This window comes from Heterocephalus glaber, unplaced genomic scaffold, assembly GCF_053883595.1.
Source record: "Heterocephalus glaber isolate CG9 unplaced genomic scaffold, H.glaber_assembly_v1.0 deba00001564, whole genome shotgun sequence".
Taxonomy (NCBI): Eukaryota; Metazoa; Chordata; class Mammalia; order Rodentia; family Bathyergidae; genus Heterocephalus; species Heterocephalus glaber.
In genome coordinates, this window is record NW_028258351.1 from 16,541,999 (window position 1) to 16,568,793 (window position 26,795).

The 26,795-nt window shown below is 37.7% G+C and overlaps 1 protein-coding gene across 2 annotated transcripts in view; it reads left to right on the forward strand.

Moving 5' to 3' along the window:
• Positions 1-26,795, forward strand: part of Kiaa0753 (KIAA0753 ortholog) — a 69,710-nt gene that overhangs the window by 23,446 nt on the left and 19,469 nt on the right. For both annotated transcript variants that reach the window (XM_087191671.1, XM_013076868.3), the window contains exons 8-13: positions 11,222-11,454; positions 12,796-12,962; positions 14,717-14,836; positions 16,079-16,168; positions 23,706-23,784; positions 24,871-24,954. In XM_087191671.1, the coding sequence (XP_087047797.1) occupies positions 11,222-11,454; positions 12,796-12,962; positions 14,717-14,836; positions 16,079-16,168; positions 23,706-23,784; positions 24,871-24,954 (773 nt within the window). The remainder of the gene's footprint in view (positions 1-11,221; positions 11,455-12,795; positions 12,963-14,716; positions 14,837-16,078; positions 16,169-23,705; positions 23,785-24,870; positions 24,955-26,795) is intronic.

Consider the following 26,795-nt stretch of genomic DNA (forward strand, 5'->3'; position numbering starts at 1 on the left):
TAAATTTTAGAAATTCTTTGCTAGTTTTATTTCTAGTTTTTATATTTTATAGTTTTTATTGCATTATGATCTTTTTTATTATGAAATTAGTTATTGGTACTTAAGGAAAACTGTTGGATTTATTTATTCAAAGGAGCATTGTTCTTAAATCTTTTATGATACTATATTTTTGTTGACTCTGAGATACACGGTTGGAGATTTTTGAAATTAGAATTCGTTCTATACTGATGACATCTTACAGTAATCCTAACATTTTCCTTTTTGTGTGTGTGTGGTGCTGGGGATTGGTCCCGGAGGCCTCACACATGCTAGGCAACCACTGTACCATTGAGCTACATCCCTATGCCAATTTTAAACATTTTTAAACAATACTTTAAAATCTCTGTTGGTGGGTAGAATTATTAGACAAGAGGAAAGTAATAAGTGGGAAGGAGATGTAAAGGAGGGTAAGAGAGGGCATGAACATGATCAAAACATGTTATATCATTTATTAAAATACCACATTTAAGCCCAATTTTATAGTATTAATATGCACTAATAAAATACATTAAGAAATAAAATACTTATTGATACATAATGACGTGTCTTATAAAAGTTTTAGATTTGATGAAATAAGGTATGTTATTAGCTAATTCTTGTATCTTTTCCCAGATAGATCAAGTCACCAATAAATAAATATGGACAAGTCCAGTAAACTGATTTTTCTCTTTTTAAATATGTATTTTTATTTCTACAAATTAATTTTATAACCTATTGAGTTTTCTTGGGTCATTTTCAAATGGTTATATAAATGTGTGGATCATATACATTGCCATTATTAACCTCTCTTACATCCCCATCTTTCTTTCTCTATATTCCCTTCCTCTTGCTCAATAATCAAATAATCATCCTTCTACTTTGTTTTTTGTTTTTGGTTTTTTTTGGTCTTTTGAAACAGGGTCTCACTATGTAGTTTAGGCTGGCCTTGAACTCACTCTGTAGCCAAGGCTGGCCTCGAACTTGTGGCAATCCTCCTACCTCAGCCTCCTGAGTGTTGGGATTACAGGCATGCACCACCATGCCCGGTCACTGTTTTTCTTATTGGTTATACAGATTAATAGATTTTGTTTTGACAGATATATGCACGCTCATAACATACTTTGATCATTTTCACCCCACCATCACTTGACCTCCTGGCTAGTTTCATATTTTAGGAGGCTGTTTCAATACGTACATTTTGCTCATATCCATTCCATCATTGCGTGCTTTTACACCCCTCCCTTTCCCTTCTTGTCTAATAATAGTCTCCCTTCTACTGTCCAGTCTTTTTAGATTCCATGTGATACTGTGTTTGTCTGGTCTGGCTTATTTAACTCAACTTGATGGTCTCCAGATCCATCCATTTTTAGTCTTCCTGTTTTAATTGAAGTAGAGCATACCGACAGAAAAGTACACTGAGCATAAATTTACAGTTAAATTAATGCCAGAAAACAAAAACCTCTGTGTCATTATTACCCAAATCAAGTATAGAATTTTATTATCACCCAAGAAGTTCCCCTTGTTCCTTCCCCTTCTAGTCTTTATCCCCTATTTTCCCACAAAATATTATTACGATGATTTAAAATTTTTTATTTTTTTGCAGTGCGGGGAATTAAACCTTGCGCCACAAACATGGTAGACAAGTTTTTTTTTTTTTTCCCACTGAGCTATATCCCCACCCCTTATAATGATATTTTTCTCCCTCCGTGGTACTAGGGTTTGAACCAGTGCTTTGTGTGTTTTAGGCAAACACTCTACTGTTTTTTATTTTGAGTCAGAATCTTGCTAAATTGCCAGGCTGGCCTCAGACTTGTTATTGTTCTGCCTATCCTCTCGAGTAGGTACAGTTAGAGGCATGTGCCACCACGGCCGGCCCCTTGTATTGATTTTTAATGCCATATTTTGGTTTTGCCTGATTCAGAACTTTATAAAAATGGAATTACAATAATATTCTTTGGGGACTGGTTCATTTATTTCACATACAGTGGACCCTCAAGTTATGACCAGCCTGACATAAGAACAACTTGGGTTAATTAGGTTAATGGAAGATTCATCTGCATCTTGTTATCTGTAGTATGTTCCTAGGTAAACATCCAGATCTCAATTGTATTGACTTACAACCAGTCATTGGGAGCCGATCGAGTTCATAAGTCAAGGGTCCACTGTATTTGTGTAGCTATGATTAGTTTATGATCATTGCGATATTGTATTCATTCCATTACATGAATATATCCCAGGTTAACTATTTTAATATTTTAATCATTGAGTTGTTTCCAGTCTTGGATGATTATAAAGAAAACTACTGTGATTATTCTTACTTGTGTTTCTTGGTATATATTTGCATGGACTTTTGTATAGCATGTTCCCAAGAGTATAATTGTTAGGTAGGTCATAGGTACATGTTTGTTTAATTGTAATATATAAAACATTCTTTTCAAAGTAGCTGTATTATTTTATATTCCTACCAACAGCAATTAAGAACATTGATTGCCCATACTTTTCAGTATTTGTTAGTTTTTAAAATTTTAGCTACTTGGTGTATAAGGTTGTCATTTTTTTTTTTTTTTTTTTGGTACTGGGGATCGAACTTGGGTCCTTGCGCTTGCACAGCAGGTGGTGAAACCACTGAGCTAAATCCCCGGTCCAAGGCTGTCATGGTTTTAATTTACATTTTCTGGATACTTGGTAGTTTGAGCACTTTTTCATCTATTTATAAGCCATTTAGATAGATATCTTTTGTGAAGGACCAGTTCAGGTCTCTTAGCATCCCTCCTCTTTCTTTCTCTCTGTATCTGTCTGTCTGTCTGTCTGTCTGTCTGTCTCTCTCTCTGTTTTAAACAGGGTCTCATTATGTAATCCAAGCTGGCCTCGAACTCGTGGCAATCCTCCTTCTTTGGCCTCCCAAGTGCAGGGATTACAGGCATGTACCACCACATCTGGATCTTTCTGTATCTCTTAAATCTGTTTCAGTTTCTCTTTCTTCCTTCCTTTGTCTGTCATTTTTCTCCTTTTCTCTCTTTTTTACTGCTCTTCTCCTCCTTTTTTTCTCTTCCCCTCCCCTCTCTTGCAGTACTAGGGATGAAACCCAAGCCGTGCTAGGCAAGTGCACTACCACTGAGCTGTATTTCTAGTTTCTCTTTTTCATTGACTTGTAGTTTTTTTTTGTTTGCATGACTATTTTATATATTAACCCTTTCTCAGTCATATGTTATAAATATCTTAGAAATAAGCTAATTCTTAACTTCACCTATAGTTCAATTAATCATTATTTCCCTATATTCTTTGTTTTTTCTATTTTTGTTTTTGTATCTTAAGAAACTTCCTTGTGCCAAGGTTAAGAAGTCATTTTTCTGTGTTTGTTTCATTTTCTTCCAAGTGAAAATCCAGTAGACCTAGCTCTGTGTGTTGAAAAGATGATTCTTTCTGCAGTGTGTCATGCAGTACTGGTTTTGTCAGAAACCACGTGTCCTCACATATATGGCACAGTTTCTGGGTCCTCTATTCTTTTCCTTTGATCTGTGTACTGGTTTTTATGCCAGCTGTACTACCTGAATTATTCTAAGTCTTGATATCCAGTAGAGCAATTTTCATACCCGTTCTTCCTCCAGAGTGTCCTGGCTAGTCTAACTGTTGACATTTCCGTAGAAATAATAGAATCAGAATTTACTGATTTCTGCCAAATTCTCTCCCACTCCAAAAAGCCAAAAAATATACTGTTGAAATTTTGGTGGAGAATTGGTATTTTTACAGTCTGCAAGCAAGGTGTACCTCTCCATTTATTTAAGTTGTCTTTATATAGTCTCATTAATATATATGCATATGTGCGTGTGTGAGTCTATGTAAGTTTGTGTATATGATCTGGTTCATATTTCATTAGATTTATTCCTTGGTATTGATATCAGTAATGCCCTTACAAATGGTGTCTTTTTGAAAATTTAATTTCTAATGCTTATTGCTGATACATAGATACACAGTTTTATGTATTTTATATTTTTATGTATTGACCTTGTATCCAGCAAACTTTAATTTTTTTTTTTTGGTCCCGGGATCAAACTTGGGTCCTTGAGCTTGCGTAGCAAGCAGTGAAACTAAATCCCTGGTCTGCAAACTTTAATTTTGCTTTATATGTAATTACATCATCTGTGATTCTTCCTTTCAAATCTTTATTTTTTCTTTCTTTTTCTTCAATAATTTTGTTTTTATTTACTTGATCTATAGGTGACTTATACAAAGAGATGTTAAGATTTCCTGTGACATTGAGACTTTTCTAGATTTCTCCTTGCAGTTTCTGTGAATTTTTTCTTTGTCTGTTTTGAAATTGTATTGCTAGATTTGTCAGAGTCCCTGACTATCAAATCTCTCCATGAATTTTATGTTATTATTAAACATTTCTCTTTATCTCTCTTAAGGTCATATTCACTTTGGATTCTGTTTTGTCTGATGTTAACATTGCTTCATCTACTTGTTTAGCATTTACTTGGAATAACATTTTCCATCTCTTTATGCTTTCTTTGCTCTTTTAGAATGTCTTGTAAATAGTTTCTTGTTGGTTTTTGAACCCTGGGGTGTGGGGAGTTAGCTCAGTGGTTCCACTGCCTGCCTCACAAGCACAAGGACCTGAATTTGGTCCCCGGTACCGAAAAATAAAAAATTAAAAAAAAAAGAATGAAAGTGGTTTTTGAACCCTACTGTAGAGTTCTGTATTTAACCTACTTACATTCACTTAGATTAATGACATGTTGAACTTTGTTCTACCTTATTTTATGTTTTTCATTTACCAAGGTTTTTTATTGTAATTTACTATATTATTGATCAGAGTTTCCTTGTTGCATTTTTTTCCTCTAGTGATTTGAACATTATATATCAGTCCAGATTTTCATTAATTTGTTAATCAGCTGCTATTCTGTAGAATCTTAATAGATTAGTGCTCTGCTTGTAGCACAAGTGTAACTGGAACACAGAAAAAATAGTTCACTCTGTTTTATGTGGGGTTTCCTCACACCAGGCCATTCTCCTGTAATTCACTTCAATTCTGACATGAGCTACTGGAGTTAGTCAGGTCCTGCAGGTTGAGGTCTCAGTTCTAGAAGACTGCTCCCACTTCAGGCACCAGTCGTAAGTCATAGTTTGTGACTATCTGTTCTAAATTGGATCATGCCACCAATGGCTCACAGAATTCAGGAAACACTTCACTTACATTTATTCATTTATTATAAAGTATCTTACAAAGGATACAGGTGAACAGCTGGATGGGAGAGTTACACACAGCCTGGTATGTGGGAAGGGACACAGAGCTTTCCTGGCCTCCAGGCATGCTGCCCTCCAGGAACCTCAACATATTCGGCAAACCAGAAGCACTCCGAACCCCAGAAACTAGGGATTTTTATGGAGTTTTTGTGTAGAGGTGAGCCAGGTATAACTCAAACTCCAACCTTTCTGCCCTTCCCAGAGAATGGGGGATAGATTGAAAGTTCAAGCTTTTGACTTGGTTGGTTTTTCTGGTGACTAGCCCCCATCCTGGAGCCCACAAGGATCATCTCTCTGAAACAAAAGACATTTCTTTGTTCCAGGAAGTCCCAGGAACCAGGGTTAAGGATCAAATATTAGAACAAAAGGTGCACCTAAGCTAGGCACAATGGCGCATACCTATTTTCCCAACAACTTGGAAAGCTGTGGCTGGAGGATTGCAAGTTTGAGCTCAGCCTGGCCAACATAGCAAGACCCCTAACTCAAAAAAAAAAAAAAAAAATGCACCTAACGCTCCTATTGCTGAGTAAGTTATAAGGGTTCTTTCTAGGAGCTCTGTGATAGGAACTGAATATTTCCTAAATATTTAACAGAGACTGAATATTTTCTTGTTATATATAATATCACAGTGACAAAATCTAATTGATTCAATTACTTTTAGATATTTATTCACTATAATGGGATATTCTCTTTCCTTCATTGGTGGGCTGGTAGAACTAATACAATGCCTTCTTTTCAATGAAGTCTGCTGTTGCCAACATTTCCTTAAGTACTATTTGTCTTTATGTCCTCTATAACCAGCCCAGCATGTGGTACATAATTAAGCATTTAAGTGTTTTTTGAAAGACTCTATGAAGAAGTGTGATTCAATAAGAGAAGACTTCTGAGCAGCTGATTACTGAGTAACTTGAGTTCTGGGTGCTGGGGAGCTCACTTGTGATACCCTGGAGGAAGTGCAGAGAACATTCCAGGCCTGTACACAGACATGTGTTTTCCTAAATGAGTTACAAGATTAGAGATGCCGATCAGCTGATAAGTGAACAGTAAGGACCAGCTTTGGAGAGAAGTTGGAAAACCTGCTAATGTAAAACTTATCATAGGAGCAAATGTAGGAAAGCCAAATGGAGAAAACTTGAATAAGACCTCAATTCTAGCCCTAACTCTGCCAAGTTTATGATTAGGAAGTTACTCTGACTTCATCGATCTGAACCTTAAGTTTTTCATCTATAAAATGGAGATAATAATCTTTGGCCTGTGTGACTTAGTTATTGTAAGTAGCAAATTGGATAATTTAAAATGCGCTGAAAATGTAAGATGTTACTTTTAGTTCGTAATAATGCCCCAGGTTAACAAGAAAGGCTACACTATGTTAGGCATATTCCAACTAGGAAAACATAAATGAGTTTTATGTGGTCAGAGAGAAGGAAGCTTCATTTCTCTGGAAAATGTATGTATGTAGAATACCTCTGAAATCCTTGACAGGACAGGATGAATGGGGTCTAGCCCACAACTGAGAGTAAAAAGACATAGCTCTGCCACTTACTTGTGACTTTTCAATAAAGCACTGAACTGTTATTTCCCCACCCGTAAATTTAGTAGTGCCTGCTCCAGGATGTGTTGTGGAGAGGCTCAAATGAAATGGTAAATGTAAATTACATTATAAATGGAAAAAGCATTAGCTGGGTGTGGTGGCACACACCTGTAATCCCAGCACTAGGGAGGCTGAGGCAGGAGGATAGCTGCAAGTTGGAGGCCAGCCTGGGGTATATAATGAGTTCAAAGCCAGCCTGAACTAGTACAAAGACCCTGCCTCAAAAAAAACTTAAAAAAAAAAAAAAAAAAAGGAAAAAAAAAAAGCATTGTACAAGATGTGAGGGATGATAATCATCATTATAAATTGAGGTGTGGTTGCAGTTAGCTGCTTTGCAAATTTAGTACATGTACTTAAGGAAAAGAATGTGGTAACCTTCCTTTTTTGTCCTTAAAATGTATATTCCAGGTCACATTTTTCTGTTTCTATTTTAGATATCACTTTACCTAATTTTAAAATCTGATTTCTTTTTTTTTTTTTTTTTTTTGGTACCGGGGATTGAACTTTGGTCCTTCTGCTTGCAAGGCAGGTGGCGGAACCACTGAGCTAAATCCCCGGCCCTAAAATCTGATTTAATGTTTCTTCCTCCCCACCTGGCCCCTAAAAAATGTCATGGGGAGCCACATGGATAGAAAACTCTATGTACCCTCATCATTTGGGATATTTGATTAAGCCTGATTGAATCATGTATCTGTGATTTACATAATTGTTCAGTGCAATTTTTTAGTGGCTTCTGAAATGTTCTTGCAATGGTTGATTGCATTGGTATAACTTGTCAACTATAAGGATTGTGGCTCCCTACCCGTCACCAGCAGTCTTCAGACAATGCTGCCCCTGAAATTTGTGCTGCATTTGCATGCTAATTGATGCAGATCATAGCTGAAGAGGTGTTAGTGATCATAGAAGAGATGTAACTCCCAATCTGTTAGATGTCAGATGTGCTGTGTTCCTGTCCCCTGAAATCGAAGAATGAATTCCAAGGGACAGTGGAGATTACAAGTAGGAAAGGTTTATTGAGAAATAGCTTGGAGAGACAGGAGGTGAAGTGGGTTGGCCTTTGTCAGGAGTAATTTATGCAGCAAAGTCGCAGTGTGGGTACAATGTGGGTCAAACTACCATCAACCTATAGGATTACAAGTATAGCTGCTTAGCTAATATTGATGCAAAAGGGAAACAAGTGACGTATCAGAGTATATGGCTGGCATCATTAACCTTGGCTTATCTATGACTTGTAACAAACATTTTTAGGAAGAAATGGGCTAGATGTTCTGGTCACCCACCTGGTGTCTGATGCATATCTGAACTTAATGGACCTAAGTAGTGCTAATTACAACATAATCTCGTTACTGTGCATCCCTTAGAGAAGCATGTAGGCCTGGCCATTGCATCTTTATCTTGAGCCTGGCCTTCTTCAGATGTACCTCCAGCCACAATTCTGATGTCTTTATTTTTTCTACTGACTTCCTTGAGAGCCCAATCCTCTGTGTATGCATGCATGCATGTATGTATGTATGTATGCATGCATGCATGTATGTATGTATGTATTTATTTTTCAGTACCGGGAATCAAACTCAGGACCTTGTGCTTGCGAGGCAGGCATGTCGCCGCTGAGCTACGTCCCCAGCCCTATGTATTTATTTCTATCTAACTTAGCTGTCTATAATATTAGGACCTGTAGGTAAGAATTGGTTCAATATATGTCAACTTGGGAGTTAATAAATAAATTACAGACTGATGATTCAATTTTAGCATTTTTCTGATTTATATTCCCTTGCTGTGTAATTTGTGTAGCTTTGAAAAGCATCTGATTAAAGAAGTGATGCAGAGGAATCTGAGGCTCAACTTACTGTTGTTAAAGAAGTCTGAATGTAGCTTTCCGTTGGTTATTAAATATTCTAAACATAGAATGAAAATAATAAACACTGGATATCTACAATGCAGATTTAAACATTTACTTTAGAAATTTGTTTTCAAAATAAAATATGACCGGTACAGTTGAAGTCCCTTTAATATTTTTGTCCTCATCCCATTTTCCTCCCTCTACTCTCTGGAGGTTACTGTTACTATTATTAGAAACCTGTTCTATTTTTATATTTGTACTGCTTATGTATCTATCCATAAAGAATATAAAATACTGTTTTATACACATGCTATTTTACAGTATATGTCATTCTGCAATTTGCTTTGCCGCACTTGTTTGTTGGATTTGTTTATATTGAATGGTGAATTTTAATTTTTTAAAATGTAATCGTTGTATAGGTTTCCCTTGTATGAATATACTGTAGTTTATTTTTCAGTTCTTATTATTTGGGTCATTTGGGTTACTAGTTGTTGTTTTGATGAGATGGGATCTTACTACATTGCCCAAACTGGCCCTGAAATCCTGGGCTCAAGAGATTTTCTTGCTTCTGCCTCTAGAGTAGCTAAGATGCCAGGCTTTTGCACTGGTTAGATTTTTGCTTTTATAAACTGACAGAGTGAAGTGGATATCTGTGCTTCTGCTTACCTGTGTACACATGTGAGAGTTCCTCTAGGCTGAGCACATACCTGGTAATACAATTGCTGGATTGTAGTGGGTACCAATCTTCAACTTTACTAGAGCAACAAGTTGCTTTCCACAGTAATTGAGCCAATTTACTCTTGCACTGGTAGTTTATCAGAGTACTTGTTTTTCCACTTCCTTGTTTAAACTTGGTATTGTTATACTTAACTCCTCCACTCCGATGGATATGAAATGGTATTTCATTGCCTGAATTTTTCTGATTACTAATGAAGTAGATCTTTTCATATTATTATTGACAAATCATATTTTCTGTCTATTGTTAGTTACTATCCTTTGCCTGTTTCTCTGTGGGATTCTTTCTCTTAGAGATTTGCAGAAATATTTTATATCATTAGATACTAATACTGTGTTAATTATATGCATTACTTATTCCTACTTTCAGATTTTGACCTATTTGTCAACTTTATGGTATCCTTTTGTCAAAGGGAAACTGTAGTTTAGTGTAATTAAATTCAGTTATGTCAATATTTAAGAGTTTTCTGCTCTGGTGTCATAATAATATTCTCTCATATTTTCTTCTTAAAGTTTTAACATGTTCTTCCCACACTAGGTTTTCATTCCATTTGAAATTTAAGTGTTGTTCCCGGTGAGGCAAAGATCCAGTTTTATTTTTACTTGTGGAGGCCAGTGGTCTTAACACTGTTTTTTGCACAACCCAGCTGTTACTCGGTGATCTGTCACATCCATCATATTCCATTGGTTTCTGCATCATGCTCACACTGCCTTCATCATTCCAGGTCTGTCTAAGACCTTATCTTTGGTAGAGAAAGACCTACCCCACTCCCTACTTTTTTGTTGTTCTTCAGAATTATTTGGCCCATTCTGGGATTTTAGTCTTCATATGAATTTTAGAATCAAGCTGTTTAGATCCATCAAAATCAGTTTTAATTGACTATGCATTTGAAATTACTTATGGAGAATTGATATGTTTACAGTATTGTCTGTTCATTCATGAAGACATTTTATTCAGATTTTCTTTCATGTCCTTGAAAAATACCTTTTAATTTCTTTTCTGTAGAAGTCTTACATGTCTCATTAGATATTTTCCTAAATGCCTTATAGTTTTTGTTGCCAGTATAAATGGGATTTTTTTTCGTATAAGTCTAATTAGTTATTTTGATTTGTGGGGATACTGGGTTTTTTTTGGTATCGGGGATTGAACTTGGGTCCTTGCGCTTGTGCAGCAGGTGACAAAACCACTGAGCTAAATCCCCGGCCCAGGATACTGTTTTTGTAGTGTTCATCTTATATTTAGAAACCTTGCTGAACCTTCTTCTCAATATATTGAGTTTGTATTCATATTCTGTTGAATTTCCTATATAGACTTACATCTGCTTTTTAAATAACAACAGTTGTAGTTCCTTTCCCTTTGCATGTTGAATGTTGTGAGTGGTGTTCAGACTTTATTCTGTATCAAATTAGGGGCTATTAAAGATATAGAGTAGAGAAGCGACACTTAAATATTTGCATTTTAGAAAAACAATTTTGGTGGCCAAGTGAAGGTATGACCAAAGATAAGCAAGGTATCAAGGGATGCTCTTATTATAGCTAAACTACACTGCGAGGCCGAGCTTGGGTAGTAGCAGAAAGGAAGGAAGTACAGAGGTAGAACTGGATCACAGGGACCAGGAAATGAATAAATGTGAGGATTAGGATTCTGGAATCAGCTGTGATACTTAGGTTTCTTCTTCTAAAACTAATAGAATTCAGAAGAGGAGGAGCAAGTTTGATTGATAACCATTCCCACCGGCATGGTTTGAGTAGTATTTCTCTCAGTTTATCCTTATGAAATCTCCATGTAGATATGCATCAGCCTGATGCAGAGCTTCCAGTGACCCAGAGGTTGGAGAGCGAGCTTAATGGGTTAGATGTGGATGTCCTTCCAGAAGAAGCGCCACTTACTCCAGACCAAACTGTAAACTCCAAAGATGAGGCATTAGCCCTGACAAAAACAGGAGCAATGAAGAAGAAACCTAAGACAGAGAATGTGCCATTTAGGAAGAAAGATGCTCTGGAGCCAGCAAGTCTACAGCAAGTATGAAATCATTTCTTTCTTTCAGCCCATTTATATTAATCTGATGTTGTCAAATGTCAGTTAGCTAGTTGGTGGAGCCAACATTTTATTTCTCAGGCAGTTGGGTGCCACAGCCCTTGAGCCCAGTAATCTAAGCTGATTTAACTTAGCTTCAGATCATTTTTCTATTTTAACCAAGAAAAATTTCTCAATATGATTAATAGGACAGGGCATTTTCCCTTGTCCTAGTTCAGTAATATCTTAACTAATTTGATACCAAGGTCCTCATTGAGAAGGCTATTTTAAAACTCAGGGTTTTTTCTGATGCTGATTTGAAAGTGTGAGATTTAAGAGGATTTAAGATTTGGTTGCTGCAAAAATAAATATTGTTTATTAATAATCACTGAATTGGGCGTGGTGGTGCAGGCCTGTAATCCCAGCACTTGGGAGGCTGAGGCAGGAGGACTGCTGTGAGTTCAAAGCCAGCCTGGGCTATATAGTTCAAGACCAACTTAAATTACAGAGTGAGATCATGTCTCAAAACAAAACAAAAAAATCACTGAATATTTAAGAGCATCTTGAATAAGTGCTTTTTAATATACCCGTGGAAGTCAGCTGGATAGTTAGAACTTGGTTTGAAACTACATTAGATTTTAGACTTCATTTGAATCTTCCTTAAGGTACTACAGTGGAAAATTGGCCAGTAGAGCACCTCCTACTCTGAATAGCTCTGCTATAGTGACTGTCACTTGACTGTGCTGTCCAAAGGTTTCTGTAGCAAACCTATGTATTTGTTAGCTGGGAGATTTAGCAGTTATCACCATTTACTGATACATCATGCATTAAGGTCAAATCTTTATTTCTTTCCCAAAAATATCTCTAATGAGGGTCTCAGAGAAGTCAGGATTGAGCCTGTAAGAATTCAGCCTTATGTTCTTCTCCAGAGACAGAGCCTCATGCTTTATGGCTTGTTAAAATAGCTTGATTCATACCTTTTACACCCAAGGCTCAGAGAGGTTAAGTCTTTTAACTGAGTGTTTTATAATTTCCCTTTAAACAATATGGAATTTAAAAATTGAAAGTTTTAATTAGGAAAAATTGTATAAATAAGAATGTAGTTTATGGATATAAAAAGATGGCAGAGCCAGGCATTTGAGTTCTCTCCTTCCATCACTTCCACCAGAGTTGCTTCAATGTAATTTATACTCTTCTCTAAGTCCCTACCACTGTGCTTTCTTCTTAGATTTTACTGAATGGGTGCAGGAATAACAAAGAAGCACTGGATACTTTAGTGAGTCAGAGGTTGAAACCAGAGTGTCTTTGATATTGTTTGGCCTTCTAATTCATATTTACCTCTTATAGGGACTGCACAAAGCTGAAAAAACTAGACCAAGCCAACCTCACAGCAAGAACAGGTTGCATCAGACTACAGTTTCATCCAGATTAAAAATGAACCGACAGCCTGTGAGAGACCATAGGGCTCCTTGGATACCCTCAAACCCCACCTCTCCACCAGCGTCTCCTAAATGGTATGTATAGATTCAAGGGACCATAGGGTACAGGAGTGTATTTATCCTCCATGGGTTGAAATAGAAGCTTTAATCCTTCCCATTAAGAAGAAATGTTAGTCAGGCATGGTGGTACACATTTGTAATCCGAGCACTCTGGAAGGTTGAAGCAGGAGGCTGTTGAGTCCAGGCCTAGCCTGGACAACTTAGTGACTTAGCAGACCCTGTCTCAAAATTTAAAAGCTCTGGGTTTAATCCCCAGCACACTCCCCCCTGCCCAAAAAAAAGAGGAGAGGAAAAGGGGGAGGAAGAAGAAAAAGCAGAAATAATACGTAGTAGCAGTTGTTGTTATTAAGAAATAATGCTTAGAAGTAGTAGTAGAAGAAATAATAATAATAGTGCTTCTATGGATGAGACATACATGAGAAGTTTTTGTTCAGACCCTGTTGGTTACTTTTTCCACCTGGCTATGGTTGGGTGGCCTGGTCTCCCAAGGGGCACTCCAGTACCTAGTGGATATATGTCACTGTAGGGAAGATCATGGGCTTCTCTTGTCTCTTTTCCCAACAGATTATGGTTTCTCTAGGTTGTATCTATTTTATATTTGAATGCCCATTGCCTGGCACATAATAGGCACCCATTAAATCTTTGCTGAATGAGTAAACATTTAAAAGTAACACATTGACATTGTCCAAATTTCAGGGGACAGTTTGGAAAATGCTGGCATTAATGTCTTGTCACCCACATTCATAGCACATGGAGAGTGAGGAGCTGTTTGTCATTCCACAGGGCTGAAGGGAAGGTATTGTCCTTCGGGGGAAGCAGGGCCCATTTAGGAAACAATCTTTGGGGAACTTGATTAGAGATAAATGGGAGCTTGTTTGCCATGGTTCAGTGGTTCTTGATAATGCATTGGAAAGGACAGGGAGTAGAATAATACAAAGAAGGAAGCAAAAACCAGTAATGCAAGGAGAACTAGGGAGAAGGTTGGTGACTAGAGGGTGTACCTTTAAGGAGACCATTAGAAGAGTAAGCAGCCTGGCAAGAAATTTCAGTGGTTCTGACTCAGTGGCAGTGCTTAGCCACCAGCCTTCACTGTGAGGTGAAAGAAGCAATGATGAGCGAATGTAATGTCTCACTTGTGTAACAGACTTGGGACTAAAATCAGGTCTTCTGATTTCATTATGTGCTCCTTTTAATTACTCTGTTCTGATTCCTGTGTGTGTGTGTCTGTGTGTGTGTGTGTATGTATGTATGTATATACATGAACACAGAGATATGAGTTCAGTCAGTAAGCACATAAAAACATAAATGGATTGAAGTTGGTATTGCAGACCCAATACGCCGTGGTTTACCTTCAAAAGTGTATATGTAGCAGCGGAGGAGATGAGCCAGTAAGGCTTCTCTGCTCACAGTGCTGTGTTAGACCTTATAGAGATTCATGTAGGAATGTAATAGGGAGTATTATTACTGCCTCAAACCTACATATTAAAGCAGGTTTTGTTGATGTTCACCCTGTGTTCTGTAGTTATAATTATTTTTCCATTTAAAGTAGTAACTGCTTCTCTGAAGTGAAGGGAACGTCTCCTGTTTGACACTGGATCCGACTGCCTGAGGATCTTGCTGTTCTTCACCTTCAGCCTCCTATTTAGGGTGCTCCATGCTGTAGATCACCATGACTTTAATGCTCTGGTCTCCTCTGAGCTGGGACCTTTGGATGAGTCATCAGACGTGGAGTGAATGATTATAGAGGTATTCTTTTCCATTCTGTGCAGTGCTGCATGGCTAAAGGTGAAATGTAGCCCCAGAGATCCCACAAAAGAACATTTTCTCCAAGAAGAAGGTGCTCTAGAGGAAAGTCAGCTGAGGGGTACCATTGAGCATGAGGCAGCCAGGTTTGTGCTGATATTTTTCACATCTTTGAAAATGAAAAGATTCCTTTTATGGACTTTAAACCCTTTCTTGTCTTTCCCATATCTAAAGTTGGTTATTTAAAATGTGGATTATTGGGGCTGGGGATTTAGCTCAGTGGTTCCGCCGCCTGCCTTGAAAGTGCAAGGTCCCAAGTTCAATCCCCGGTACCAATAAAAATAAATAAATAAAATGTAGATTATTAAACTTTTCTGTTAAACTATACAGCTTACACAAGTCCCTCTTTTATTCCTGATTTCATTCATTCAAAAATTATATGTATGTTAATTGTGTATCAGTTGCTAGTTTTGTGTATGGCACCCTTATGAGTTCTGTGAAGACTTTAAACAAAAGGGGCAAGTAAGACATAATCCTTGCCCCCTGCTTATTTACAGTCAGCAGGGAAAATTAGCTGTAATTTAAGGTAGGACACTACATGTACCCTAAGAACTGAGAGAATTTAGAAGGCAGAGAGGTTACTTCTTGTTGTGAAAAACCAGGCTTCACAGAGGGAGAAATTAAACTAGGACTTGTGCAGGCAGGATTTAAATATGGGGGCTATGTTGAGAACATTCCAAAGGAAGAGAGCAGTGAAAACAGGTCATTGTGTATTTGCTTGGCTGAAATTATCTTCTAATTATGGGAAAGCAAAAATAAAAATGAGTCATTAGGGGCTGAGACTACATCTTAGTGGTAGAGCACTTCCCTAGCATGCATGAAACCAGGATTGATCCTACCGCTTAAAAAATAAAAGTGCAATCATTAAATAATTTGGTAATATTCACATATCCTAAACCAAAAGAACCAAATTCCTTTCATATATAATAACATTGTCTAGAGGTAGCTTTCCCCTTTTGTTTTTATTTTACTTTATTATACCTACATAGGGATGCATTTCTTTGTCTAGACTTGAAGATATAGCTAGGGTTTTGTTTTAGTCTAACAAGAACTCCTAAATACAGTGATGTCTAGTTTTCTTGAGAACATTTGTAAGTAGCTTGTTTTTGTTCTGCATACTATCTCTAAGTGCTTTTGTGCATAAATTTCTTTGTATAGAAAACATGATATGGAAGGCTTTTATGGGTACAGAGAAGTTTCATTTCTTGAGTCTTTAATGGAGCAAGGATTGATGTCGAGGAGGGGGTCCCTGCCTTTTGCTCTGTTTCTGTGGTAATGATGCCCTGCAGCATTGCGGGGTAATTGGTTTGACTCTTTTGTACTATCAGGCTCACTTGGCTTGATGCTGAGTCTCCTAAAAGACTGAAGGAACTAGAAGACTTAAAAGCCAAAGAAATGGACAGACGGCAAAAACAGAGGTAAATATTTGTTGCAGAGGCAGATAAAGGTAAGCAGGCCATATTCTATGTAGCTTTATTAAACAACCAATTGGGATTGTTCAGTTCTGGCCACACTTTTATGCTTCTTGGCTTTCCGCCTCCTGAAAAGGCTGTGAAGCCACCTAAGAAACATACAGCAGAGCCAAGGTTAGAACCCAAGCAAATCCTGACTCTGTTTTGAGGAGAGTTGGGGTGACTCTTTGTTCTCGCCTGTAGACTTGAATGGCTTAATGCTGAAACTTCTAGGTGAACAAAGGAATTGAATAAATTGAAAAGTGAAGAAATGGATAGAATCCAAAAATTAAGGTATGTATTTGCTTTTGAGAAAGAATAGGAGATGCTTATCTGTTCTAATTGATCCAAGTAGTTTTTTTTTTTTTTGGTACTGGGGATCGAACTCGGGTCCTTGCGCTTGCGCAGCAGGCAGCAAAACCACTGAGCTAAATCCCTGGCCCTGATCCAGATAGTTTTAACAACTCACTAGGACTGTTTAGACTTAGCCTCATTATATGAATGAGTGAATGCATGCATGAATGAGTGAATGGGCACCTGCATGTCTACATCTGCATTACATCATATTTTTTGCTAGAAAATGTTTACTTTGTGCAGAGTTTGAAGGAGCAATGAAAAAAAAAATCTTTAATTTGGGCACAGCTCTGTCTTGAAAGTTTAGATTCTTATATTTGCTTATTTGTTTATATGATCTCAAAGATTCTTTTCCCTAGCCAATTGCTAGTCCTGCTAAGGGCAGAGAAGTCAATATGATGTGAATGTTCCACTTATGGGTGAATGTATGAATACTTTGGTTTCACATGTTTGCTTGAATGTAATCTAAAGTTTTCAAATGAGGTTGATTTTTTTTCCATTCATTCTCTCAAAGTGTTATCCTCTAACTACAGGCATGAAGAAGTTTGTTAAGATTTAGTAGAGCTGCTGTTGTTGATACTGCTATAGTTGGCTCATTTTTTCAGCTCTGATAATCACCCACTTTGCAGTCAAATAAACAAAACACTTATTGAAACATCTGTGTGTTCTTTCACCATTCATGACAGAATTCAATTCCAGTTATAAGGCTGTGGTTCTGTCATTAAAAGGCCAAGATGTTTTGTTCATAGTTAAGATTTCAAGTGGTACCATCATAAAATTTTAGGATTTGAAGGATCTTTTTCCTCCAACTGATTCTTCCAAGGACCCTGTAATGTTTCCACAAAGTGACTGTCTGTATGCATGTATACCTCTGTGAAAAGATACTTCATACTATCAGAGGGAGTCCATCCCTTGGTCATCAGTAGCTGTTAGAAGGTGTGACCTTAGATTGTGCTGAAATTTGATTCCCTGTGACTCCTTCCCACTTGTCTTTAGACTGTATAGCAAAAGGATAATCCTCTGTACTCTGTTTATCTGTGTGTGATTTTTTTTGTTTAAAAAATTAAATATGTCATACATATAGAAGGGCATTCCAAATTCACATATATAATCCAGAATATTACAACATGGATACCCAGGTACCACCAAGAAATAGACTATTGCCACTGCTGTAGGAGCTTCCAGTGTGCCCTTCCTCAGCTGCATCCCCATCTTTTCCCCAGAGGCAGCCACTACCCTGATTTCTATGTTGTCTTCTCATTACCCTTCTTCATAAATCTACCACCTATGTATTCATCCCTACAAGTATGTATGTATGTATGTATTTATTTATTTATTTTGGAGGGTACTGGGGATTGAACTCAGGATCTTGTGCCTGCTAGGCAGGCACAGTGCCACTGAGCTAAATCCCCAGCCCACTACAAGTATACTTTTAAATTTTGAAAATTGAGATGCACACATCTAGCAGAACAAGGGAAGGCAATGTTGATGGCATTAGATGGAGACTGTCTAGGGAAAGTAGGTTGCACAGAGACTCAATCACAGTCTGACTTAAACTTCCGTGGGAGTTTTTAGGAGCCCATCCCAGGAAATCAGCACGCAAGATCTTGAGAGAGTCCTGGCAGGTGCAGAGCTTACCGCTTGGGTAAGTCCAGGTACACTGGACTTCTGGAAGAAGCCTGATTATGGGAATGGGCTGACTTGTCATGCTCTGCCTCTCTACTCCTTCTGGCTACCCTTTTTGGTCACAGAGGAGGAGCAGGAAATTTACCAGCATCAGGGCCAGATGAGCCAATTACCCAGGCTTGCCTTGCTGCTTGTGTGGTTTTCCATACTGCATTGTCTTCTTCCTTGGTTTACTTGCTTGTTTTGATAGAGCACATTCTAATTTAGCTTCTTGAGAAAGGATAAATGGAGAAATAAATCTTTCACACCTTTCAAGTCTAACAATGTTTTTATTCTGTTCTCATATTTGGTGATAGTGTTACTGGATTTAGAATTCAGAATTGAAGTTTATTTTAGTGGAAATTTTTAAATATTTTTAGATAATTGTACATTCACATGAAGTTGTAATAATACAGAGAAATCTCGGGTTCGCTTTACCCAGTTCCCCAGTGTAACATTTTGGGAAACTAATACAGTACTACAGGCAGCATGTTAACATTGATAAAGTGAAGGTACACTTGATTGATGCTGATGTAGTTAAGAATATTTCCATCACCACAAAGATCCATATTGTTGCCCTTGAAGAGCCACACCTACTTCTCTTCTGTCCCCACCTACTGCTTGGCTAAGTAACCCATGGCAACCATGAATCTGTTCTCCCTGTTTATACTTTTTATTTCAAGAGTGTTATGTAAGTGGAAATGTGTAGTATATAACCTTTTGGGATTGACTTTTTTTTCCCTCTTATGTAATTCTCTGGAGATTCATCCAGGTCGTTGCATCTATTGTTTGTTCATTCTTTTTGTTGCTGCGTAGCAGTCTGTGGGCATACTATCATTTACCTAACTGTTCACCTGGTTAAATATCTGAGGGACATCTGGGTTGTTTTCAGTTTGGAGATACTATGAATAAAGTTTCTGCAAACATCAGCATTTGCACGAATGTAAGTTTTTATTCGTCTGAAATAAATGCCTAGAGTGCAATTGCTGGGTTGTATGTTTATTTTATGTTTTGGTTTTGTATAAGACTGCCAGATTTTCCAGAGTGGTTCTCTATTCCCACCAGCAGTTTTTTTGTTTTGTTTTGTTTAGTTTTGCTTTGGTTTTGTTTTTTTTGAGACAGGGTCTCCCTCTGTAATTCAGGCTGGCCTTGAAGTCACCATGTAGCTCAGGCCGGCCTCAAATTCTGGCAATCCTCCTGCCTCAGCCTCCTGAGTGCTGGGATTATAGGCATGCACCATCATGCTGGGCACACCAGAAGTTTTTGAGGGATCCAGTTGTTCTGCATTTTGCCAGCATTGGGTGGTGCTGTGTTTTCTTTCAGACATTGTGATAGGTGTGTAGTGGTATCTCCTGTGAGTCTTATCTCTTCTCTTCTCTTTTCTTTTCCTTTCCTTTCTTATGGTGGAGATTGAGCCCAGGGCATTGTGCATGCTAGACAAGTACTCTACCACTGAGCTATAGCCCCAACTCTTTTTATTTTTATTTATTTATTTATTTGTTTAAATTTTGAAATAGAGTTTCACTAAATTGCCCAGGCTGGCCTCAAACTTGTGATCCTCCTGCCTCAGCCTCCTGAGTAGATGGTATTATAGGCATGTGCCACTGTGCCTGGCTCCTGGTTGCTAGTAGTTTTAATTTATATTTCTCTCATAGCTATTGATGTATTTTCCTAATAAGATAATATTGAACATTCTTTTAATGTGCTTGTTTGGTCTCCACTCTGTCTTTGCTTACATGCAGGACAGGTTTCTTTGTGGTGTTTGGCCGTATTTGGCTATTTTCTGAAATTTGTCCATCTTCCTAGGTTGCCCCTTTCTTGGACCTTTGACTAAAGCAAGTGGGCTTTTATTGTTTGTCTGTCTGTCTGTCTGTCTGTCTGTCTGTATGTATGTGTCTGTTTGCATTTCTAGGTTGGTGGCTTTTCTAGTATCTACTTTGGGGATATATGAAACAAAACAGAAAACCCAGGGAACCTCAGCACCATCTCTTTCTTTGGGTCCCAGAGTCCCCAGCTGGTCTGCTTTTATTCCACCTTTCCAAAACCTCTTCTGTTGGTTTATATTTAATACATAGGGTTCTTAGTTGTACTTAACAGGAATAGTAGAGGAAAATATATTCTTCTACACAAGGGGAAGTCGGGTCAAAATTTTTAAAGCATCATTGTTTTGCTTCCAGCGAGAAATTGAATCTTACTTTTGAATCTTTCTGTAGAAATTTATACTCTTCTTTTTCCCAGTGTTCTAAAATTTTGTAGCAGTAGGGCTTGATGTGCATATATTTTTATTCCTCAGTTGACCTTTTTTTTATCTGGTAGTTTATTTGCTTTAGTTCTAGTAAATGTTCTTGCTTTATTTTACACTTGTTTTTCTTGCTTCTTTTCTCCCATTGTTTGATGTTGACCTTCCTAGATTGACCCTCTGATTTTCTTTTTTTCTTAACTTTTTTTTCCATTCTTTAAAAAATTTTTTTTTGTTAGTATATGTCTGCAATGCATAATATATGCATCATGGGATAGTGATATATATGTGTATATATATATATTTATTGCCTCTTGACCCTTATTACTTCCTCTTCCCCTACCCACTGTCCTGTCTTCCCCCATTCCCAGATCACCTTCCCATCATCACAAAGCCTCTGCTTTTCTTTCCTGGTTTTATCCTATTTTCTTTCTCCCCTCCTCACCTGTACTCCCACCTGCCATCCCAGTAAGCGATTTTCTCATACTTACTATTTAACCTGTTAGGTTTGTCATTTCTGCTACAGGATTTATAAAGTCTAAGCGCTCTATTACATTCTCCAGATTTCTCATACATATTAGTCTTCTATTTTATGGATATATTGCATTCTCTTTAGATATATTAACAACAGCTTTTCCTTACTTTGCCCCATTTAGTGTCTCCCTTTTCTTTTCCCAGCTAGTAGTCCTTCCCTAATCTTCTGATGTTTAAATGTAGTGACTGATTACTGATTGAAAACTCTGTTGGAATTAGTATTTAGTGTTAGGTTTTTTTTTTTTTTTTTAAAGTTGTCTTGTGATATATAGTAAGTGTATGTCTTGTTTACATATAGTAAGATGTAAAGAACTTAAAGGTACAGTTCAGTTAGTTTTGACAAATGCAGTATTCATTGACAAAAACCCCAGTCAAGGTAAAGAAAATGTCCATCAACCTAGAATGTTCCCACATTTTCTTCCTGGCCATTCCCTTACCTCATACTACCTCATCCCTTACAGAGGCAGTCACATTTTGATGTCTGTCCCCATAAAATAGTTTTCCCTCTTCCTGAACTTCAAATAGCAGAATTGTCAGGATCCAGTCCTTTGTATCTGGCTTCTTTTGCTCACCAAGATATTGAAGATTCACACATTGTGCCTGTATCAGTAATAGTTCATTCCACTTTGTTGCTGGATAATAGTCCATTACAGGAATATACCACATTCTGTTTATCCATCCTCCTTAATGTGACTTAACGTTGGGATTGTTTCCCATTTTTAGTTAGTATGAATAAAGTTATAGAAATATGCTTTCATTTCTCTTGGATAAGTAAGTTTAAGAGTCATATTTCTAGGTTATAGGATAGGCAGTTGTTTAACTTTACAAAACTAGTCATACAAACTTTTTAGAGTAGTTGTAACATTTATACTACTATCAGCAATACATGGGAGTTCTTCATTAGTTGTTTCACATCCTTGCTTACATTTGGTCTTACCAATCTTTTTAACTTTAGCCATTCTGGTGGGAATGTGGTAGTATCTCCTTGTGGTTTTATTTGCATTTCCTTGATGACCAAAGATGAGTACTTTTTCTAGTGCCTATTGTGAAATATCCATTCAAGTCTTCTGCCCACTTTTTGTTGGTGTTTTGCTTTTGATTTTTAATTATTGATTTGAGTTCTTTACAGTGGTGCCTCAGTTCATGAACTTAATTCCACGATTTTGGTCGCAAACTAAATTGGAGGAGAACCAAATCAAATTTCCCCATAAGGTCATCATTGAACCTAACCATTGAATTTGATTCAGTTCTCATCCAGTTTGGTTTGTGACCAAAAGAGTGGAAAGAATTAAGTTTGTGAACCGAGGTACCACTATATATTTTCTAGATGCAAGCTCCTTGCCAGATATTATGTGCAATAGATGCTTCCTCCCAGTACAGGGCTTGCCCTGTATATTTTCTATATTTTTATTAGTATATGTTTGTAGTACATAATGATTACCTTTATATCTTCTTAATGGTGACTAGAAGTTTTAGATTAAGAACAGTTTGTCACTTTTTTTATAGGTCTTTTTGTGAACTTAAAGATATTCTCCTATGTTTTCTTCTAAATACTGTGTAGCTTTAATATCTGTGATCCACTTTGAATTAATTTTTATATATGAGATGAGATACTGATCACAGGTCAGGCTTTCCCTTATGGATATCTGTCTATTCCAGCTCCAGCTGATGAAAGGATTATTGAACTTGAGCTGCCCTCGGTCCATCTGGATGGACTGTTGAGGGCCCTCTTATTGATCTTTCACTCTTACCTTTCATGTGGATTAGACTGTCTAGGGAAAATGTTTTTGATCTTTTGCCCAAAGGATAAGGATCTGAACACGGGTGCCCTAGGAACTGAGTTGGGGCAGGGGCTGTGGGTCTTTCTGCTCGGCATTCAACCCCCCTCTTTTCAGTACAGTACCTACCACTTCAACTGTGATTGGTCACTCCTACACCAGAAACCCTTCAGAGAATGAGCAGTGAGACTTGGAAGTGGAGAGAGGCAGTTGTCAAATTGTGTGAAGTTGGGCAAGGGACCTAGGGGTCTAACTTTCCAAATGCCGTTTGACTCTTTATCTTCCATTTTAAGCCACCCCCTCCCAGCTTTCCTCAGGGCTAGAAATACCTGGTACTGCCAGTCACATGCCTGTTTAGGTCAGCAGTACAAAGTATGTGGTTCTCAGTTTTCCCCATTTCTGGCCTAGAATTCAGTTTTCTTGGATCAGGTAAGTTGGTTACCACTTTTGTCCTTTGTCTTCCAGCACCATTTTTTCCTCCTTGTCTTTGTGGGTTTATATCTTAATTCTACTGTTGTTTTAGTGACGGTTTTAAAATGGACAAAATTTGTTTTTTTGATTCAGCCTGTTTAGAGGCAACCATTATTTTTTAAAGTATTCTCAGAGCCTCACGTACTTATCCAGATATGGCTTGAGCCCTCATACACCAGTGCAAGGTCCACAAAAAAAACCAACAAAAACAAACTACACAAAGTAGGGTCCAGCACAGTGGTGTTGTATCACCTGTGAGCTTGTTGGAAACCCAAAATCTAGGCATCCCTGGGACCAAGTGAATCAGAATCTACAGTTTAACAAGGTTCCCAGGGGATCTGTATAGTCATTACGGTTAGTGAAGCACTGTGGTTTTTATGATCATTTGATTTCTCTTCGTCTGGAATAGTTAGACCAATATGCAAACTAGGCTTTTGACATGAATTGTTTATTTTATTTCTAGTGTCTCTGACACCCAGTTAGCAGACAAGGTAGAGGCAGCAGTTCTAGAGCGTTTGAAGCCCCTCTTGGTCAAGGCCCAGGTAATCTAGTTTATCACATCTGCTTGCTTTTTGTAAGTTCTACAGTACAAAAGAGTTGCTACAAAGGTCATACGGACCCTCTTAGGACGAAGTGTCTGTTTGGCAGCTAGAAGCTGCAGTGCTGATGAGCCTGTGGTGCAGAGCTTGGGCACAGTGCTGTTGTGCCTTTGACATCCCTAGACTGCCATGCACTATTGATGTGTCCTCTGTCATGGGGAAGATACAAATGACGGGAAAAGGAGACTGTCTTGCTCTTGAGAAAGGTGAGAGTCTAATTTGGGGAACAAGTTTAGATTGCAGTTTCCATTCCTAACCAATTCCTAACCATTCCTATTGATGATGTTAGCATTCAGTGAGTTGCTACCAGTCTGTCCTTCCACTGTCTTCTCTCACCTCGGTGGTTTAGAATAATTGACTTTGTTTTACCAAAAGAGAGAGAGAAAGAGAGATGAGGACACGTCTGTGTACAACCAGTACTTTCTTGAAGATGAAGTGACATATAGCACTACCAAGAGATTGTGCCATCATTCTATAAGCAATGAGCTAAATTAATTCTGTTGTCAGATTCTCTAGCCCCATCTGTAAATGGAAACCATTGTGTTGGGATGAAGAGATGAGGCCACAGAAAAATGCAGTTTTAAATGGAATGAATGACACTCTGGGTCTCTCACAGACCTCTGAACTTCCATATTTCTAGGTTAAGAAATGTTAAATTATTAGTAGAGTCTGTGAATGAAATCCCAGGAGTGTTGAAATAGGAGGGTTCTTAGATATGAAAGAGTCCCAGCCCCCTCATTTTATCATCGAGGAAACTGTGGATCAGAGAAGTTGAATGACTTGCATAAAAGCACACAGCTACTCTGGCAGAGTTTACAAAGTTGAGGGAGGAAAAAGCATGCAGAGCCAAGAACAACACATGGCATTTATTTTCATGAAGACAAAGTGCTTTAATTGCTGCAAAAAGCCTAATGCAGCTTGAGCTGATGAATAGTTGCACACAGAAGTTACTCTAGTAACAGGATTCATTTGTACTAATATGAGTCGTAAGTTTTTATAATCCATGAATATATTTGTCCATTTTAATAGAGAGTTAATTCTTCTGTGGAAGCAAATACCCATTTGAAAGATCGTCCATCATTGAACACAGCAGCAGCCCAGCCCACAGAGCAGGTGTGTGTTGTTGTTATTCGGGTATTATTGCATGATAATGTCTCTGGTTGAAGGAAAATGATATGCAGATTACTTTACAAACACTATATTATCCTACTCAAGGCAGATGAAAATAATTTTTCATATCTGGGATGTTAAGTTTTACAGGGTTTATTTAGCATTATGACTTAGATCAGCCTTACAAACAGCGTACAGACATCCCAAGAGCCATAGGTTTTTGTCAGTGGTTCTTTTGTCTCCCGCTGATGACAGAATGTGGGTGCACTGTGGCCCTGAGTGTTTATGGCCTGCGCCAGAAGAATGGCTGCCCTCATTTCCTTTCTTTCAGCTCATTACTGGCCTAATTTCCTTTATACTTAGGGCCTAATGTTTTTGTTAGGAAGCATGTTTTGAGTGCTTAGTATGTGACCAGTATCTGGCCTGGCAGAGAAAAGAGAAAGTCCAGGAAAGAAATGAAAACAGTTGAGAAAAATAACATTTTGTTGTTGTGTGCTCTGTGCTCCTCCCCTGGAGGACTTGCTTCTCATATTTTGGGGAAGGCTCCTGCATTGCTTAGGGTTAGGGCTCCAGAGTACAAGTTGCATCCAGATGATCATGGAAATTGAAAGATGTTAATAAACGCCTTAGTTGCTCAGAGCACGTCAGAGCAAGTTAGAAGTTAGAAGGAGGTTAAAATGAAGCTCCACCAGCCTAGTCACCTTGGGAGTAGGAAGAAAGATTTTGAAAATCTATCCCTCTTGTAATTATGATTAGCTGTAGCATACTTCCATAATTTTTGAATTACAATTTTTTGTATCAATACTTTGTGACAGAATTTCTTTTTCTTTTTTTTTTTTTTTTTTGGTACCTGGGATCGAACTCAGGTCCTTCTGCTTGCAAGGCAGGAGGCAGAACCACTGAGCTAAATCCCCGGCCCTTTGTGACAGAATTTCATGTGAAGTAAGGCTTCTGTGACTGGAAGCTAAAAGCCTACATTTGATCATTACACATTCAGGTGTGCTGCAGCTTGGTGTTTTGTGCAGCACAGCCACTAAAGGATCCCCCAACCCCTGTCTCAGCAAAATAGTGGCTAATCCCTAACCTAGGCAGGCAACCCTGTACTGCATTTTAATATGAGAGGAAAACAAAGTGACTATAAATGAAGACAACAAAATAGACATGTCTGAATAGTACTAGAAGAATTCAGTATGTAAAAATTGTATGTAAAAATTAGGCTTTAAATCATCTTTAATACAATTTATTGAAAGGGAAAAGTAACTTTGGTATTTAGAATTTGGGATGTTTTAACATCTTTGCAAAGAATTTCTTAGACGATGCCATCAATAGTCAATGTTTATAAATAACTGAATAAAAGAAACACAAATGAACTAACTCATAGAAGTTACCATGATGAAGTAGAATTTTTTCCCCAATGTTAATTTATAAAAGAGCTGTGGGATCTTGAACACAAATTCTCAGATTTACCATCATTAAAATGGAGAATAGATTTCCTGTATTTCACTTGCACTTAACAAGTAAAATTCATCTCCTAGTAGATTTACCTGTAAGCAAAATGATATCTGATAGCAGGAACCAGGAAAAAGTTCTTGTAAGGGAACCATGACAGCATACTTGTCTGTTACTGTAGCTGTATATGAAATATATTTTTCTAAAATGTATGGTTTTTATTTAGAATTAAAAGTTATGTATGTATGTGGCCAAAAATTCAAACAATTCAGAAAAAGTATAATATGAAAAGTTAAATCACCCCTCTAACAGATCATACGCTGTTCTGTAACATGCTTCTTTCTTTATATTTTGGTGTTTTTTCTGTACCATCACATTGAGACCTTCTTTACCCT